The following is a 13984-nucleotide window of genomic DNA, read 5'->3' on the forward strand; positions in this document are numbered from 1 at the left end:
TGAAAAGTGACTATTTACCTATTTTCGCGCCTAATCTCAAAAGAAAAATATCGACGTGAAATTATGCCCAATGACCTTGAAAATGAATGTACTTGATGTTTTACTCGGTTTAAGGTCAAAAATTTTACCCATGGGATAAAACTTGTTACACATGAAGTGTTACGCATGGGACAAGCATGGTCAAAAAAACAAGATCAGCCACTTCCAAGGTATTCTTGTCAGAAATGACTAGTTTTTAAGGAACTTTTAATAAATTGTATCTACATTTTATGTATTTACGTTTTGTAGCTAGTTTTGGACAATTCGCTATATTTGAGTGTATTTGAATTTGTTAAGTAGTTTTTTTTTTCGCGTGTCTTTGAGTGTATTTGAATACATTGTTCGGTTGTATCCAACCTTATTTGATGTGGCAATGTTGAACATATTCAACTGTATTTGAATGTATTTACATTTTTAAAAAATGACAAAATAAAGAATACAGTCAAATCCGGTCAAATCTCCGATGAAAATACAAAATATACTATATTTAAAAAGGAAGAATACAATCAAACTCAGTCGGATCTCCGGCGAAATACAAAATACCAGTGTATTTACACTAAAAATGAAGAATACATTCAAATCCTTTTAAAAACTAATTGTATTTAACTAAAAAATAAATAATACAGTCAAATCTCCGATGAGAATATAAAATACATTGTATTTAAAAATAGAGAATACAATCAAACCCCGTCGGATTTCCGGCGAAAATCCAAAATACACTTTAGAGAAGAAAGATGCGGCTTCTTTTTCCGGTGTGAAAAGTAGTGGTGGAGGAATAAGTCTCAGGTCAGACGAATACACTCAGATGTGAGATACAAAGAAGGAGAAGAAGCCATGGATTCCGGCATCTCCATTAGATCCAAATCTAGTGACACCTCCGATCTTCCTCCTCTATTGTTTTCGCAGCCGGTAATGGATTGATCGCAACTTCGTGATTTTAGATATGGATCTAACGAAGGGTGGTGACGGTGTTTAAGGGTGATTCGCGGTGAAATGGGTATACGGCGGAGGGTGGTGATGTGTGGAGAAGAGAGAAAGAGGTGGTTGTTTAGTTGGGCTCCGTAGAACACCGCCGGACAAGACGGTCGAAGGTGACTTCTCTGTTGTCGAGGGAAAAGGAGAGAGTTGAGGGAGAAGAGAGAAAGAGGGTTGAGAGAAAAGATTATCGAGTGGAATAATTCTCTGTGTATATGGTATTAGGCAGCTATGATGAGTAAATTGAAAAACCATTATAACTATGAAAAATAATTAAATTAAAAGATAGCTATGGTCCATTAATAGATCATACTTATAGCTATGGCAGGTAAATTTTCTTTCTTGTAAATAACACAGCCGGGCCAAAGACTGATCCTTTGCCAAGCTAGCCCGTGAGGTGGATGGACAGCTCGATCCCGCTAAGGACTGAGCCAAGCCCAGATCCCTTAACTTGAGGCCGCTAAGTTTAAGCTTGTTGAGCAGTTTGTTTCATCAACATGCCTGCGTGTCAACTTTGAGTACTATTTAACTACCCCGCACAAAGGACACGTGCTGCACTATCCACCAAATTGTCTAAGAACTAAACTGTTAATGGTTGGTTGAGGTTATCTTTAATGAACATGTGAAAGCTGTGGGAGCCACAGTACTATACTACACAACTTGGTGTGTCTCAATTAATTTTAAACTTATTATCTTTGAAGAAAATTATTTAACATAATCCTTTATAATTTTTAGTGTATCACAAAATCAATTAACCGTGTCAAAATATTTCCAATTTAAGGTATATTTATCATTTTCCAAATATTATCGTCATCTTATGATTCTTCAATTGCTTAAGACGAGTCACTAAGAATTTAAAGAAGTAATTAAATGTTTATTTCCATTAAATATGAAAAAATATATTATTATGTATGTGTAATATAGTGAATTGAATTGCTTATTATATTGTTATTGCAACTCGAGTTTTCTTACTGACAAATAATATTGGCTTTAAATTGAAGGATTGCATAATGTCATATGTTATTCGTTTTAATTTATTTTTGAGACGTCAATTTTTTGGTATCGAATTCTTAAATTTTTAGTATAGTTGGTAAATAAAAGCAACTTCTCAGGCAATTTAAAGGGCCACTTCTATAGGTAAAAAAAACAGCTCTAAAGGTTGCAGACTTTTAATTTACAGAATACATAAAAGCAAAAAGGGTATTGCATCTGGTAATAACAAATGTGACGGAGTCGATGATTAATAGACAATTTCTATTATAAGAAATTGTCTAAATGTAATGAACATTTAGCTTTCCTTTGTCTAAAGTTTAACTTTCCTTGAATGTAATGAACATTTAAGCCATTCAAAAGAATTAATTTAAATAGCCACCCACCCAGGTATTTAGTTAATAAATACTACCTCCGTTCCAGTTTATGTAAACATATTTCCTTTTTGATCCGTTCCAAAAAGAATGACCCATTTCTAAGGTTGGAAACAAATTTGCTTAAACTTACAATTCTACCATTAATAAGAAGCTTTTATAACTACACAAATACTCTGGCCCCTTTTTGAATTGTTTAGGACCACAAAATCCAAAAGTTTTCATTTTTTCTTAAACTATGTACTCAATCAAACAGGTTCACATAAATTGGAACGGAATAAGTATATAATATATGTATAATTCATTTATATATAGGAGGAAAAAAGGTTATACACTTTTGACTATGGTTGTTGGTCCCGGGCGGGCTTATCTTAACTAGTATACATATAAAAAGGAGTCAACGGTTCTATGTTTGACACAAGCAGAAAGAGTAAAAAGACAATCATGTGGCCAGCGACAGCAGAAGAGTCTTCACAGCATTGCAGCACATCCAATAAGACCAATCTCCCGGCTTTTCAGGAAGAGAAAATCAGAAGCCAGCAACTTCATACCTTTCAGTAAGCTTTCCTTCAGAGATAAGTGATCTTAGCCCCAAAGATTTTGGTTAAATAAATAAAGCTGAGGGGCTGCATGGGGAAGTAGAATCAAAATTGCCCAAGCCTGTATAATAGCCATGATGAGGAACAACATAACATAAAAGGAGAAGAAAATACTTCTCCCCAACTAAAGAAAAAACACATCCAAACAAAATCAAAGCTGCAAGCTTAAAAGACACATTATAATTCTTTTCCCATACTGTTCTCTTTTATTGCTGTCTATTTCCTTCATGAGGCGTCATTGCCATCAGCAACGGTAAAGACTAAACTCATTGATTAGCTCGAAGAAGCACAATACTGCCAACCCCTGGGCTTCACTCTTCACTCCACCACAGAACAGTCAACTCTTTAACTTGGATTTCCAACTGCCATTGGCTATCCACGCTGAGCACCAGTTTTTCCAGCCATCTCATTGCCAAACTGCTTAGATGGAGTACTTAATTCAGCAGATGACGGTCTACTAAGATATGCTTCGGCATTTCCATGTCTTATAGTCTCATCATCAAATGCAACACGTTGGAGATTTTCTGCAAGAAAATCAGGACTAGATTTTTGTGGAGATTGAGGACTTATGGTTGAATTCTGAACTGATGGCGGTATGATCCAATGATTCCAGTCATTTCTACGCCTTAACTTTTCGCCCTGCAACGCAAGGAAAAAAACTGTTAAAACCCGTAACAGTTAAGAGGCAAATACTACCAGAGTACTTTCTAATTTTAGCATAACCTCTATACAAGGTTAACTAATATTCTTAAAAGCATTTTCCTAGTCCTGAAGCACTAAACACCTAAGTATGCCCAACCAAGAGTGTAGAGGCAAATACTACCCAAGTATTTTCATGGAAAAAAAGGTTAACAAAGGTTAACAAAGGTTAACTAATATTCTTAAAAGCATTTTCCTAGTCCTGAAGCACTAAACACCTAAGTAGGCCCAATCAAGAGTGTAGCACTAAACACCTAAGTAGGCAAATACTACCCCAAGTATTTTCATGGAAAAAAAGGTTAACAAAAAATTGCTTAACCCCCTTTTTTTTGTTTTGTTGTGATAACCGAGAAATTCCCTGAGGGGGCACTGGACCACATGTTCAAAACTTGGTGGTTTAAGCAATTTCCGAAGTCTGAAGTACTAAACATCTCAATCGGCCTAGGGCATCAGCAAACAGACACTTCATATAATTCAAACAGCAGCTACTGTGAATGAAGGACACATTAATAAGGATGAATTACAAACCATTATTTTGTTTCTAGAGAGACCTATTCCAAAGAATGCGGTGGATAATGGACAAGGCAATTGAATTCTTCAAAACCATTTTGCAAGGGTAACAGGCTTTAGTTCTACTTAAGATTTCATGCTCATATCTGTAAGGTCTTTAACAAGTGTTCATTGTTTAAAATTCCATTCTTTTACAACACAAGCACTTTGCCAAAAAGCGACTAATACGTAATGAGGCATTTCTTTTGGCCAGTGGAAGTAGAAATTAAAAGTCTAAAAAGACCACAAACCATATATAGAAGGAATACCTGCACTTCTACAACAGTAGAGGACCTCATAACATCCAGTATCAGTTGTATATTATCTGTCAGCGACATTACCTGCAAAAATGGTCGAAAATAAGCCAAGTTTTTTACAGCAAATGAAGTTACCACAAAGAGAGTGCTCAAGGCACGTATTTAAGTGAGGCTGTACTAAAATAAAATGAAGAACCATTAATCTGAAAGGATATCCAAAGACTTCTCCCTCAGCCTTCACCTCAACCCCCAAAGATTAATCATTCACCTTATGCTACTTCCATTGCAGCAAAAATGACATAGAGAACCATCACAAAAACATTACTATACAGACAAAACACCAGATTGAACTAAAATCATAGAGTCAAGTGCAAAACTCCCTGAATGCTAATACTTGCAAAATAATACCTGCATAAAGCCCCATAGGACATAAATTATACCATGGAATGATCAAACACATTCAATTGCTTACAACTACCTGATTGTATCATTGACCTGCCGAAAAGAGAGGACAAGATCATACAACTCTACAAGAGTTCCAACAGACTTGTTCGGATACTCCTTAAATTAAATTACTTTAAGTTGACAAACCTGACATATCTATGGAGCGCCACATATCTATGGTTACGATGCACCGATATAGGAAATACTTAATTAACAAGCATTCGCATGACAACAATTCACTAAATCAAGCAATCAGCTTTTAGAATACGTCACAAGAAAAAATTAAACCAAAGGCCTGCTCATATCGTGACTTTATTCTACAACAGCATATTGGAAGAATCAAACTAAACCAACAAATACATCAAGCCAACAGCAAACAGCACAGCAGGTATTAGAAACAATTACATCTTCCAAAAAAATAATGGAAAACTAATAATCCAGAAGCAAATAAGTTAATCTACTACTTGTTGGGGAGGTAAAAATAATGAAAAAAGTGAGACTCAAACAATAAGGGGTGTAACAACACCTTACTTTTCCTAAACATCTCCATAGCTCCCATCATATTTTTGAATCCTAGTGCAATAGAGAAGAAAAGCAAATGCAATAGAATAGGAAATGGCAAGCAAACCAAGGATCTCAAAGCATCAAAAACTTTTTAAAAATAAGTTTCAATGCATTATAACTTAAACTCGAAACTACTGTGAACAAATCATAAATCCAAAATTTCACCCACTTACTAGTTATCCTTCCAAGCAACTTTCTTATCTCCTCCTTCCAAAAATGGTTTAGGTAAAATTAGACTTCCAATTTGAATATTCATTCAATTAATTAACATATCCTCCACAAAATCACAGCTCTCTTATCTTCTCCTACCAAACATGTTAAAGGGAAAATTAGAGCTTTTAAAGAAGTAGATGACTCCTTTTAAAGCATCTATTTATTACTCCCTCTGTTTCAATTTATGTGAACCTACTTGACTGGACACGGAGTTTAAGATAAAAGAGGACTTTTGAACTTGTGTAAAATAAGGTACATATATTTTTGTGTGGCCATAAATCAATGCATAAAGGTAAATTGTTTACAAACATGGAAAGGGGTCATTCTTTTTGGCACGGACTAAAAAGGAAATAGGTTCATATAAATTTAAATTGGGGGAGTATATCTTCATTTCAATTGATGACTTGTATTCGGCAAGAATTATTTCAACTTATGACTTCGCCTGATCAAGTAGCATTTTCAAATCTAAGTCTTCTCAATTTTTCAGCATTAAATCCTACGCTTTCAGAGTTTACAAACTCATTATCAAAACATTTGCCTCCATTTTCTCCCAGTGTTTTTAAAAGCACAAAAAGGCGAAAAAGCGACAAGGTGTATCTGTATGGGGTTGAAGCGAAAAGCGAGAAGAAAAGCGCACAGCTTTGATCCAAAGCTCACAAATCACAATTTAAGGAAATTTTAAAAAAATATCAAACATCTATGGAATTAGTACAATAAAAATTAAGTTCCAATAAAAAAACTACTTTCGACATCCACTAGCATACATAATGCCGATATTAATCCAACTCCTCAAAGTTTAAATTAAAGAAAATGACAGATTCTCGTTGGAATCACTTTTTTCAACATTGTTTGAAGTGCGAACTTCTCTAAATCGCATGGCTTTACGTATGAAGCTTCACTTGCTTCGTTGTTTCAAGTTCTTTTACAGCAACGATTCCTCCTAATTGTTAGCCTTAATATATTTAACTCATCTTCAACAAATACCTGCCTCTGCGTAGCCCAATTTGCTAAACTTTTCTTGCATTATCCAGGTTAAAAAATCTTATTTCTTCCATTTAAACCACAAAAGAACATTGAATCTGCTTTCTTGATGCCACTTACACCAATCACAGAAATCACCTCTCTTGTATCACTATAAGTACTCCTGCCTTCTTCACCCCTTTCTGAAAGCAATAAACTCTTGAATTAACCTAAAGAGCCACAGTTGAGAGATTCACCCACATATAACTTCCACACTCCAAAAAGTGCTATGCTCAAGATAATTTTACTTTACCTTATACAGTTGATTGGTCTTGAGTTCTTAGGATGCCTTTTGCACTCAATACACATTCTCCCTGCCTGCTACTCACCAGAACTACTTGTTTTAAGACCCGTCCTAATTGCTACTATCTATCACAAGGATGAGAGAGCTCCAGATAAAAACTATCCGTAAAGGGAACAGGAATTTCAAAATCAACCAACCATTAACCAACTATAGACTCCACGAACAACAGATTTCACCTGTAAAGCTAAGCATTCAAATTTGTGCATGTGCGGAGTGAGGACATGCATAGTACCCCGAAGAACTCTACTTATCATGACTGTGATCGAATATTGAGCCTAACCTAACTGGCTTCCCCTACAATCAATAAGAATAAATAAGGAGATGGACATCTATCCCAATGGAAAAACAATTTAGTCCTGGAACAAATGACATTAAAACCAGAACCAACAGTCTAATGAAATTATCACATAATCATGCATTTACATGACACAGTATTAGCCAAGAGTGCACATCAGAACACTGTATGGTGGTCACTAACTCTTGCTAGAATTACTCAATTTCAACACAAAAATCTGTTTAAGCACTTTGCATGAGCTCAAGAGTTCATATAAGAGGACAATACTGAAGCTTGACACATTTGTCGCGACAATGTATTAATAGCTACGGATGCCAGATAGATATGTTGCAGTCCAACCACATATCGGCCGGTCTCCAAATGAACAACATTGGAACAGCTTTGTATAAAAGATACAGCATTTATAATCAACCAACAACAGCATTATAGCACGCATATAAAACTTCATATACACTTAGATATGCTTGATACAAAAAGAAATCATAGTTGCAATCAGCAACCTTAGACATCCAGAGATACTTCTCCTTTCTCTAAATGTTCTATTCTCCGATCAAAAGGGTCAATTATGCAGGAACACTTCCTCCCTAAGGAAAAGTTAGAAGTTCTCATTAATTTTACTTTCTTTGTCTTCCCATAATACTCTTAAGAGGGGGGAAAAGCAACATTGATAAGAGAGGTAGAGACAGAGAGGCCTCCTATCGAAATGAACGACTAACTTCCCTCGCTCTCTCCTACTAATTTTATGTTCAATATATCCTATTTGGATTAATGATGTTAGTAGTCTGTTACTAAATCTCGAAGAAAAACCTAAGAATTACACAAACAAGCTATTACAGAAGATTAAAGAGGCAAACCGTTTGCACCAGAAGAAGTACAAACAAAGAAGCAAGTCCAATGCATAAAATATAAAATAATCATTTCAGGTTGTCCTTCCCCCTCTTTCTCTCCCTGTTTGAGGAAAAGATATCATTGGCATTTTCTAACCTCTAAAAAAGGAGCTAAAATCATCAACCAGGTTATGAAACATTATTAACAGTTACCAACAACAACATGAAATAAGATATGGAGATGTATTTTCAAAAGAATAAGCAACTAATACACCAGAAAATATCAGCCAAGCACTAAGGGTAAAAAAACACGTATGTATTAACAGAATCTCTTTGTGAGCAATGACATTTAATTCCAACCAACTCACTTTCTTGAAGCCTGCTATTAGCGTAACAGAAACCCATCCATGTTCATCCATGTTCCGCCGCAAGAATGTATCCTTAATCAAATTTTCATTACTGCAACAAAATATAGGGACAGGAATAGTTTATAATACCAATACAGTTAAGACAGCTACTAAGTAAGAGCAATTACAAACAAAGAACAAAGAAGTGTCTACCTGAAATAATAATCTATCTGGTTCACTATTTTGGTTTGCAACTGGGGATCTGGCATATGAAAGAAGACAGGTGGCACAGGAGAAAGCATAGGCATTCTGAATGTATCAGGGAGTGGACCTGGAAAAAAATATACAGGTGGTACCTCTGCAAATTGGTTAGAGTATCAGTAGAGCGACATAATGGGGTTTAGTAACTCAGAAAAAGAACCCCAGAAGTAACACATCTCACCAGAGTAAACCATGGGAGCTCGATAGGGCTGCACAGGCATGGTTGGAGGTATAAAAGGTGGGGAAGTATGAGGTGGGCCTCCCATAAATGGCCTCGCTGGAACTCTCTGCGGCTGCATGTGTGCATCCCTATTCCCCCAAACTCTGTGGGGTTTCCAATCCTGATTTCCACGTTCCTGATCACGCCTACCCCCATAACCTTGATGATACGTGCCATCTCCACGGGGGTGTGGACCAACATTGCCTCTCCTGTTTGAATTTCGTTGATGTTGGTGCTCATTTCCACCATGTGATTGAGATCCAAATCCTCCCCATTGTCCCCCATCCCTATGACTATTATCCTTTGAAGAGGAATCAGCACCAGAATTACCGGACTTCCCAGATTTATTCAGGACTATTTCCGCCTCAGAACTCTGTCCCTGTTGCTGAGAAAAGCCACCATTGGCTGATGCATTATGGTTTGAATAACCACCACCGCGCTTCATAGACCTTTGGCGGGTGGGAGCAACATGGTTCAGCGTTGAATTAGGGTTCGCATTGTTCGTATTAACTTTCCCATGAGAAGATGGTGTCATTCCCGTTCCCTATAAAATACCACACATTTACATATAAATGAGCTTTTGGAACAACCATGGACTATTAACTCATACACACGTTAGTCTGGCGTGTGCACGCATAACCAGACAATAAATGGTCACAATATAGGACACATACACAATAAAACACTGAAACTAAGAATCAGAGTTAGGCACAGTTAAAGGCACGCTTAAAGCGAGCTTAAGCCCTCAAGCTCAGTGAAGCCCGGGTTGTGCGCTTAGCCTCGCTTATTTGGAGCTTCATTGCAGGCATCAAGGTGCTAAGGCGAGTGCACCTTCACTGAGGTTGTCTTTAAGGGCACAGCAACGTATATAACTTTATTATGGTTTGCGCATAAGGGTCCAACAAACTTTGGTGCTTTTTTGTGCTTAATCTAGTCAGGCAGCAGATAGAGCAAACAACTAGTCAACTACTACTACGCCCCAATCCTGGGGTAGTTAGGGTACCCTATTTTAATCCCCAATATCCATTTAGTTCCATTTAAATGCTTTTCATTAACAAAATCAGTTAGCGCAATGTATACAGAAAACTAGCATTGATGAATGGGGAATAACCTGTGTTACAGAAACTGATCCGTCGAAGAGAGCTTTGAGTGACTCGGAAGAAGACAATTTTGGTGAAGCCTTAGTGGAATCGGAGAGAGCAGGCCAACAGACAGCACCCATGACTGGACTAACCTCAGCTGCACCATTTAACGGTTTGTTCCAAGCGGGCTTTTTAGCCACATTGCTGTTGCTGCCATCGCTGTTTCCGTTATCAGAGCTCTCAAGCTGAGCTTCTGTAGCACAACTGCCGGCTGTCGCCCCGTCATCAGAAAGCGAACAATCAGAGGAGTGAACGATTTGCTCAGAATACGCCGGAGGAGAAAGTGGAGGAGGAAGAGGAGGTGAAGAGGAAATCGCCACAACTGTGGATTCTGAGTCGCTACTGCGAACAATCTGCGTCCAAGCCGAGGAAACGTCACGAGAAGCGGCTGATGATCGCCGAGACTGGGGGCTGTTGAGACCACCGGCGTCGGTGCTGTTGAAGGTGTCCGAGGTAGTATTCCGGTGAGAATGATGAGCTGGAGTTGGAGCCGGTGCAGCCATCAAAACTAGGGTTAGGGTTTGTTTCTATGGAATCAAAACTTTCCAAAAATAAAAAAGTGATCTCCCAAAATTTAAGAAATCCTCTAATTAGTCTCTATACTTGAACATCCATTAGTTGATTTACTATTCCTAAAATAAATAATTGAATCGATCAAAATTTTCTACACAGGAGAGTGAGAGATCAAGTTAGATATATAAATCAGAGAAATTGAAAAATGTAAGTAAGCATTAAGAGAGTATAACCGACTAAAGATCAAAAGTCGAAGGTGATTTCGACGATCACTACACGCTCAATCAACAGACACACAATACAAAATAAACTCACAGAGAGAGGCGAGTTTTCTCTCTCCTCTTCTTTCTTCTTTCTTCTTTCTTCTTTCCTCTCTCCTCTCTCCTCTCTCCTCTCTCCGCTGGTGGTAGTAGTATTTTTCTTCTTTGCTTTGTAGTAGAGAAAAGTCGGACTGTTGTACAAAATAAATTTACTTAACTGCCCTAGTGCTAGCGTCTACTTACAACGAAATTCTCTTCCACTTTGTTTTTCCCACGTCCTTACTATTTAACTAAATACGCGGCACTGTTTCACGATCTTGTGCAACTTGCTCACGTTCTTGCTATGCCAAGTTAATTTTACTATACTCAATATCGCTAAAATAATAGTAGAAAGAAAGACCGAAGAAATTTGCCAAATAAACCTTTTTATTGTAGAGAATTTGATTATTTTACTTGGTGAGTTACAAATGAAAGGCCCATGTTTATACTAGTCACCTAGGGGCTAGTGTATAAAAAATAATAATTATTTCACAAGTCATTCCATATTTACAAATAAGTACACCCTCTAGAATTTTCTACATGACTAGAACATTCCAAGGTTTTCCAAAAGAGTCTTCCTACCAAGTCCATAAATATCTTGAGCTTTTCCAAGGAAATTCTCCATAGTTCTAGAATATTCCACAATGAGCTAGTCTCTAACTTATGTAAACCTTCCATAAGGAAAAAATATATGTCAAGTGGCACTTACGTGGCATGATGATGTGGCAGGCCATGACACTCTCCCACACCCAATTTTGTGCCGCCTTCGACACAAAGCATCGACACGTACGCGCGCACCTCACCTTGGCATCGATGGAGATCTTTGTCCATTAGCCATGATGCCCTATGGGCGATTCGCCTTCCCATGTCACAAGGTACTGGTCACCTTTCTTTTTGCCCTGTTTGTACTTTAGACGGCTAGCAATGATGGCCTCGATCCTCCGTCCATCGGATGTCTCTCCTTGCTCTTGGCCTGAATCTCTGCATGACTCAACCATGTCTATCAGCTTCTCAAGCATCGGGTCCATGCTTTCACTCCCTATTTGGCTGCCCTCCGTGGTCCGAGTCTTGCTAGCAAACTTGACCCCTCTGTTTGGTGCCTCGTATAAGTCTAATAGTGTGTCATCACTTTGTAACTTGCCATCATCTTCAACTATGTCTGCCCAATGTTTCTTGCTACCACCATGCTCCATTTTCATGGTGCCAAGGTGTTACAACCCATGTTTTCGTACGTACAAGTACGTCGTAAGTCAATTGATGTAAGCTCGGAAATGAAATCATATTTGAAAAGTTTACAAAGTAAGTTAATCATATTACCTCGGAGATTACAAATATTGAAGATCATGAACAAAAAGTACAAAGATGATTGGAAGATTCAAAAGCTAAAGGAATTGAAAAACATAATGTTTCGTCGAAAATCGACAAAATGGGGAATGTTATAGCAAGTATTTTTGGAGTGAGACCATGGTGTTTAACATGATAAGGAGGTTATGTTATGAGTTATTTTATTCGTATGATAGCCGTGTGTTATATTTTGAAGTCAAGCGAGTGGTGGAACAAAAGTCGATGAAAGTCATCACAAGGTATGTTCATACGTTTTACTGAAACTTTGGGTCCAATGTAACTGAAATTTTCTCCCAATATACGTAGAGTTATGGGGTGTTACGCCCATCAAATTAAATATCTATGAGTCTATTTTCCAACGCATTAAACCGTTTGTCAATACGACATCGGAGTAGAGAGATATGGGAGTTTTTCCGAGACTGCGCAAACTATCACCTACTTGCTTAAACAAAAATCCAAAAACTGGGCATGTCCGGGTTGTCCATAAATGGGCCAATTCGGGTCGTTCAAAGAGGCCCTTTTAAAGGCCTATCCCCTTCATATATTAGGCTTATAATAGGGAAAAATAACCATACTTAATCTCTGCAAAAATCCTCCCAAATATTTTCCACAAACCCCAATTGATTTTCTCTCCCTTTCAAGTTCTAATTGGAGGTAAAGCCTAAAGTTTGAAGAACCAAGATAGGAGCTGAGTTATCCAACAAATAAGGTAAGTTTACTGCTCTCTTTCATCCATTTTTTCTGTTGTATATGCATAGTAAGTCGTTCTATATTTGTAAGAACTCACGGGACGGTGATCGGAAGCCGTGAGTTTGAGTTATTCACTTGTAACGGACTGTTTTGTGGACTGTTTTGTGGTGCTGCTGGGCAACATATTTTACTACTGTTTTGTGGAGTTTTGGAGAAGGAAGGGTGTGGAGAAACACCACATAAATGCAGGATGTTGGGTTGGTTGTTCATCGTAACAATTTCGGGTTGTTGACACTACTACGATGGTCGTTTTGTGTATGAAGAGATTGGGGTGTGTTGGGCTGTTTTGTAGTATTGTGTGGTGTGCATAAGTTTGGAAACTAATGTATATATGTTGTTATTGTTATTTTTGGTGTTGTAGTGTTATCTTGAATTTGGAGGAAGTAAGGATTATAGGGGAGATGCTGTCCATTTTAATACAAAATAAGTTTGTCGTTCGTTGTGCGTTAGTTGTACCTTTCGTAACTTAATAATAGTATTATTATCGTTGTTGTAGATTAAGGTGAGAAGAGGAGAGTTCAAGTTGGTGATTGGAAAGATTGTGATAAAGTATGTTAAGGCTAAACCTTTCTTCATTTTGGCATGATCTCGTAACTATATGAGTTTGATAACGAGGCATAAAGAGAAGTTCATATTCCTGAATTTATTCACATTATCCTAGTCTCAGAAGTTACAGTATTCTCCCTTATCGGAATTTCATATTCAGTTTAATGTTGTCTTATTTCAGCTAAGAGAGCAGAGAGTATATATATACAGTGTTACAATAATGTTTTCCACCATCGAGTTATAATCGGTGGGCAGGCCCCTATTGGGCAACCTCTAATCAGATGGTAAGTTATATACCGAGCCTACTGTGGCCGAGCGCCTATGAGCGAGCCCAGAATGGCCGAGATACAGAGCCTAGTATGGCCGAGCGCCTATGAGCGAGCCTACTACGGCAGGGCAGTTACACATACCGA

General features: G+C 37.7%; 1 protein-coding gene across 1 annotated transcript; it reads right to left on the reverse strand.

The window, feature by feature from the left end:
- Positions 1-2645: 2645 nt before the first annotated feature.
- LOC107824029 (la-related protein 1C) lies at positions 2646-10757 on the reverse strand. The gene is made up of 6 exons (XM_075234264.1): positions 10089-10757; positions 8939-9521; positions 8710-8854; positions 8518-8608; positions 4495-4566; positions 2646-3616 (listed from the first exon to the last, which is right to left on the reverse strand). The coding sequence occupies exons 1-6, from the start codon at positions 10620-10622 to the stop codon at positions 3350-3352; spliced, it is 1692 nt and encodes a 563-aa protein (XP_075090365.1). The 5' UTR covers positions 10623-10757; the 3' UTR covers positions 2646-3349.
- Between the last annotated feature and the right edge of the window lie 3227 nt (positions 10758-13984).

The sequence above is a fragment of the Nicotiana tabacum genome, chromosome 17 (assembly GCF_000715075.1).
Source record: "Nicotiana tabacum cultivar K326 chromosome 17, ASM71507v2, whole genome shotgun sequence".
Taxonomy (NCBI): Eukaryota; Viridiplantae; Streptophyta; class Magnoliopsida; order Solanales; family Solanaceae; genus Nicotiana; species Nicotiana tabacum.

Excerpts from the sequence above, each read along its gene's own strand:
- LOC107824029 (XM_075234264.1), bottom strand. The coding sequence starts at position 10,622 with ATGGCTGCACCGGCTCCAACTCCAGCTCATCATTCTCACCGGAATACT. Across the intron at positions 4,567-8,517 it reads TAATAGCAGGCTTCAAGAAA|GTAATGTCGCTGACAGATAA; the intron begins GTGAGTTGGTTG and ends CCATTTTTGCAG. Across the intron at positions 3,617-4,494 it reads CTACTGTTGTAGAAGTGCAG|GGCGAAAAGTTAAGGCGTAG; the intron begins GTATTCCTTCTA and ends CTTGCGTTGCAG.